Source organism: Micropterus dolomieu, linkage group LG22, assembly GCF_021292245.1.
Source record: "Micropterus dolomieu isolate WLL.071019.BEF.003 ecotype Adirondacks linkage group LG22, ASM2129224v1, whole genome shotgun sequence".
NCBI classification, from domain to species: Eukaryota; Metazoa; Chordata; class Actinopteri; order Centrarchiformes; family Centrarchidae; genus Micropterus; species Micropterus dolomieu.
The window spans coordinates 23731858-23737657 of NC_060171.1; the positions used below are offsets into that span (position 1 = coordinate 23731858).

General features: G+C 39.9%; 1 protein-coding gene across 1 annotated transcript; it reads left to right on the forward strand.

Moving 5' to 3' along the window:
* Positions 1-202: 202 nt before the first annotated feature.
* LOC123961352 (carnitine O-palmitoyltransferase 1, liver isoform-like) lies at positions 203-2523 on the forward strand (the record flags this gene model as incomplete). Its single annotated transcript, XM_046036658.1, is given in 3 exon segments — positions 203-316; positions 551-643; positions 749-2523. Coding segments are annotated over 3 exon segments (291 nt in total), but the record flags the coding sequence as incomplete, so codon positions are not given.
* Positions 2524-5800: the final 3277 nt, after the last annotated feature.

The following is a 5800-nucleotide window of genomic DNA, read 5'->3' on the forward strand; positions in this document are numbered from 1 at the left end:
AGCAAATTTCTTCACCTTCCACTTAAATGTGACATGGAATATTTAAATCCAGCTAATCACTGTTCTATAACATGTACAAATGACATGCTACTAAAGCTCAACATAAGCTCCCCTTCTCTCAATATTTTTTACTGGGCTGAGGACACAGCATGATTGCTTTGACAAATGAATTAAATATAGTTTTTACCTTTTTTATATTTAGGTCCTCTCTGAACCATGGAGGCTCTCCACCAGTCAGACCCCTCTGCAGCAGGTTGAGCTATTTGATCTGGTCAGACACCCGGAGTATGTGTCCTCTGGAGGTGGATTTGGTCCAGTAAGTTATCCTCCAGTTTTGACAGTAAAGACAGTGGAGACGATTGTGCAGTGTTCCTGCACAAAAGTCTGCAATTAGTGTCCAGTAGTGTTTTTATGTATATCATTAAATAGGGAATAATAAGTCTGAATATAAATGTCAGATATTCCCACTTTTCTGAAAAATATAGTTTGAAAACTGACTGTTCGTGAGATTAAACTCATATCTATTTTGCTTTGTGCTTGTGTCCTTAAGGTGGCTGATGATGGTTATGGTGTCTCCTACATCATTTTGGGTGAGAACCACATCAACTTCCACATCTCCAGCAAACACTCAAGCCCAGAAACCGTAAGTTCACTAGTTTTCCATTTTTACAGACAATTTAGATTCTTCTATGTTCATTGCTTAATGACGAGACTTTTTAAAAAATCTTCTTCCTCTGCTTTATTTCAGGACTCCCACCGTTTTGGTGCCAACATCAGACAGGCCATGCTAGACATGCGGGATCTCTTCCAGCTTGACAAGAAAACCAAGTGATTGTCCTCTCCATGGGTGGAACAAACATAAGAAGTTGTTTTTAGCAAAATATCGTATGCTTCCTGAAGCTTGTACATAATCAAATGTTGAGGTTTGGGTTATTTTTAAATTAATTGATGTTACAGAAATAAGGGTGATTTAAAGGTATTTGGAAACTTAACTGTCAATATGTGTGTAAGGTGTTTTATGTGTACTGTATGTATAGGAAAGGTGAGATTCTGGTGGGATTGGGTACAGGTCGTGGCACAGATCAAAGTTTTTATTCATAGGACTGTAAGCACCAGTGCCTTAGTGACCCACTAATGTAAAAAGGGCAGAAAGGGAGGAGGGAAGTAGAGCAGCTTTAGCCTGAGATCAAGTCTTTATTACCACAGTTTGACATTTCACTTGAAGGATTGTTCAGTAGCATCATCTAATATTTGAATTATGTTTTAGGTTGAGAGGTGGTGCAATATTTTTAATTTTGAAAATCCTATGAATTCTTTGTGGTTTTTAGGTTTCTTCTGGTCTCCTCATTTGCAGCACCTGAGTCATGTATAACTGGCCAAAGCAGCAAACTTGATGTTAAATATAATCATATAATCATCCAGCAAACTGCATGTTGCATGGTGTCCAGGTTCACATGGTTCAGTTTAAATACCGAGTCTGATTCACTAGGCTTGAACAGTTGTACCCGTAACCTTATACCTACAAGAATTATAAATATTCAGCTCTGATCTGGAAGGTGGCCCTGTATCAGTGTGATGCTGGATACTAACACAGGAGACAGGGAACTGATGACACTGTACAATCAATGGATCTCCATTGCCTTTCTGACTCAAGTGCACAGCCAGTGTGTTTTTAGCTGCCATGATTTAGTGATGAAGGCAGATCATGTTGGTGTGTGCGCTTGTTGTTTTCACACTCAGGTTTTACTAACTTGGCGTAGTATTGTAGGGTGCTGGGTGCAGCATTGCAAGATTAGTGCTTATGTTGGCATGTACATGTGCAACAGTAGAAGAAATTGAGATGCAGTAAGTGAGGGATTGACAGGACAGGGTGTGTGTCTGGGGTGAATCTCACTTGCACAATGTGTTGAACTGACAGTGTGTAGCCAACAGTGACGTTTTTCTGTTTCTTGTGTTTAAAAAGTGTATTCAGTGTACTTCACACTCATGTGCACTCTATGACCGGCCCTAGTTCAAACTAACCGATTCCTAACTACCATGGTAGCCTTTTTTCAGATCAAACTGAATTGTGTACTGTCACTTTGTCAGTTAAAGCATAGTGGTGTTGTAGCTTAGGATAAAGAGGGGCTGTCATGTAGGAGTGCATTTCATTTCTGTATATGTTGTTGGTTCATCATATTTATTTTTTTCCCATGTTCTAACCTCTTCATTCACAAAACAAACATGCATATTTACCAGCTGAATGCGGCAAATCATTAGCACTAAGTTAAGGCTTTGCTTATTTAAGAAGTGACAAAATGCTTCCTATATATATATATTTTTTTTGACAGTTTTCTTATCAAAACTGTCAAAAAAACTTTGCCAGTATGTTGTAGTTGTATGACTTTTTCAGTAGACCTCATGTTTACACTGCTGCATGTTTTTGAATTTGAAGCAGTATATGTTTTCATTTAAGACTTGGAAGACAAGCAGCTGATATACCAAAATGAGTTTTAACAATAAAGTGAATGTCAGACAGCTGTATCATCTGACTGTCATCTCTCACTTACAATCTGTTCTTTTTATCCTTATCATAACTTCGAGAAGAAAAGTACTGTATTTGCCACCATTAATGCCACAGGTGACACCAAGACGATCAAACTTTTAATTCGATCTGAAACAATAAGTCGGTTAATAGATGGACAGAAAACCGTTTTTTTGATGATTGATTCATTGTTTTTTCATGCAAAAATGTAAATATTTAGCGGGATTCTGATTCTCAAATGTAAAGAATTGCTGATGTTCAGAATATCTTTGGGTTTTAGTTTGTGGGTTGGCTGTAGGAAGTTCTGAAGGGTATTTGAAAACAACTATCAAATTAATTAATAATGAAAACAAGAACTTTTTTAACAGCTAATGTCAACATGCTTGCATGCTCACAATGACAATGCTGATGTTTAGCTGGTATAATAACCATGTTCACCATCTTAGTTTAGCCTTTTAGCATGCGATTGTTAATTACCAAACACTAAGTTCAAATGCAAGTATTTGATTTTTTTTACCCTGGTTTTGGCCAAACTGAAATTTTGATCTGATGTTAGAAACAAAATGTTAAGGGATCATCACTTTGGTTATTACGATTTATCCTGAGGGGGACATGAATCTGTGAACCAAATTTCATTGGTAGTTGCTGTCCTAATTTTCCAGATTTAGTGGGTGTGTAGCTTGGTGGCATTATGACGCCTGTTCTTTAACCATTAGCTCAGTGAATCTAACCATCTCCTTCCCTGAACACCAATTAGTCTTTAGGTGAGAAATTTGAAATGGCCTCTGTCAAGCACAATGATGAATTAGTCCTTTTATAATTTTAGATGCTCAACCCTCATCTTCATCACAGAGTTAGCTTGAGGTCATGGCTATGTTTATCAGTTTTTCTTAATTCTGACAATTTGTAAACCTCCTGAAATCGGTCTGGTGTGAAAATGAGATCTTACCTCCTTTTAATTAAAGGGAAGCTGCCATCTGGCCAGGTGCTTGGGCTCAACAGGGTATTAATTAGTCCCTCCACAGCGTTGCTCAGGGTATATTCAACATTTAAAGGGAAGACGTTTTAAACGCATCAGGAGGTGACCGATTTCCAAGGAGGGCATAGGCAGGAAGTGATCGCGTGACAGTTTCCCTCAAACTCCTGTCCACCACTTGAGCACAGTCTCTCACACACACACACACACCCCTTCACAATAGTTTACCCACCGCAATGTCACCCTGCCCCTCAGCTTTCGATAGCGGGCATTTCAACATTTCAAGACTGCATTCCTGAGGTCTACTTACTCCTCATCCACTGTGGGAACCTGCCGTTTGGCCACTTAAGAAGAAAGATCACTTTTAAAGCCAGACCTTTGTATACCTTTGTCTTTATCAAAACCATCAAGTGTGCACTGGCTTTTTGATTAGGATGTACACAAAGGAGAAAGGCAGCATTCTTTACTATTCAAAACACAAGGCAGGCAAACTACAACAAATGCATACAGCATAACCAACAGACTTCCACTGGCTGGCTTCTGGACAACAAGCCTTTAAATTGTACACCTAATGGCCAAGCTGGAAAACCCATTCACTCAAGAGCAGACACTGAAACCTAAAACCTTGACTTGCACTTTCTAAAATAGACGTTGGGAGAGATCTGCGGCCTCTGCTTGTCACCAGTTTAATTCATGTGCCACTTGCTCCACAACACCCTCAAAGAAGAGAGGGAAGCCAATGTTGTCTATCTTGTTTTATAAGCTAATCATTCATTGGAGCAGGGATGATCCCGTTTTGCCTGGTGGTAATCACTGGTAGCTGTTAACAATGGAGAATTGCAGCTACTGTATCTAGATCATTTGTGTCATTCTTGATTCGGGATTTGGCAGGACAATTTGTTTTTCCTGCGCTGCTGGACAACTTACGTAAGGCTCCATTATGCCTTAAACTAACTGGGTTGAATGTTACATGTTGATTCAGTGAATGAGGAAAAAAATAATTGGACCGCTGTCTCCTGCTACTAAATGTTAGTTTAAGGGTGGATGTCTTTAACCGCAACATTTCTGGAAGGAATTGTGTTATTGTGCCACGATTTTATATTAAAATGGACCTCACAGAGAGAGTTTCACTGTTCAGAATGACAGATCTATATCAAACCTTTAAAAAACTAACGTACACAGATTAGGGGGGAAAAATGTTAAATTCCAGAAACAACATAATATTAAACATTGCCAACTTACATTAACAGAAAATAAAAATCATATGGCATGTTGAAGGTTAACTTAAGATGACTGTAGCTCTCTAACGTCCTCTGTCCTTAGAAGAACAGAGTCCTCTCAAGCCTCTTGCTCTGTAACTTCATCACCTCACAAACCACAAAGTCACACTAGTATATCTTGTGAATTTTATCTGGCTGAGAACTGTACCCGGATTTTTTAAAAGTGCCGTATGAATCAAAGTGATTAAGGCAAGGGTGTAAACGGAGAGGGTGAGCTCGGCCGCTGGCGTGGAGGGGCCATGCATGTCTGTGGCCAGCTGCACCTGTCTAACTGCGCTATAGGAGCAGGGCCTGGGGCCCCAAGGTGGAGCTCAGCCAAGGGGGAGCAGGAGAGGAAGGTAAGGAGAAGCTTAGCGGGGGTTGAGCTGAATGTGATTCCCCTGAGAATCTCTCCCACTGCCTGCTCACCAAAGCTATAAATAACTTTTATTAGGTTTAAGTGGAATTAGTGGAGACGTTAGTCGTCAGCATGCTCATGGATATAGAGATATGGACTTTCTGACATGAGAAGGAAGGAGTGAGGAGTGTTAATAATAAGAGCTCTGCTAACACATGGACAGTCACACAGGAGCACGCACATGTGCAAGCAGACACTGACATGGATGCAACAAATTAAAACAAAGTAAAAACATTTAATTCACATCATAAAATCTTCATTTATTAATTTTTCATTTTTGCATATTTCTATTTAGGGGCATTCTGGGTGCCTGTCCCGCAATCCTAGGTGGCAGGTAAGACTGACATGTCATGCGTCCACTGCATGGATAGTCAAACACTCAGAGGCATTGAATACGAAGTGCACAAAGAAAACCAACAAGACCACAGAAAGGGCACGTAAAATCAAGCACTGTGGCAAAAGCAGACCAGGTGTTTTCTGAGATGGAGCGCTTAACCCCCCCACCCACACATCCACATTAAAGGTGGTTTCCCTATACTTGTCCACCCTGCTGCCCCACTGTGTTCACTGCTAATATACAACATTAAGATGTCTTGAAATAAGCACTAAATTACTCGAGGAAG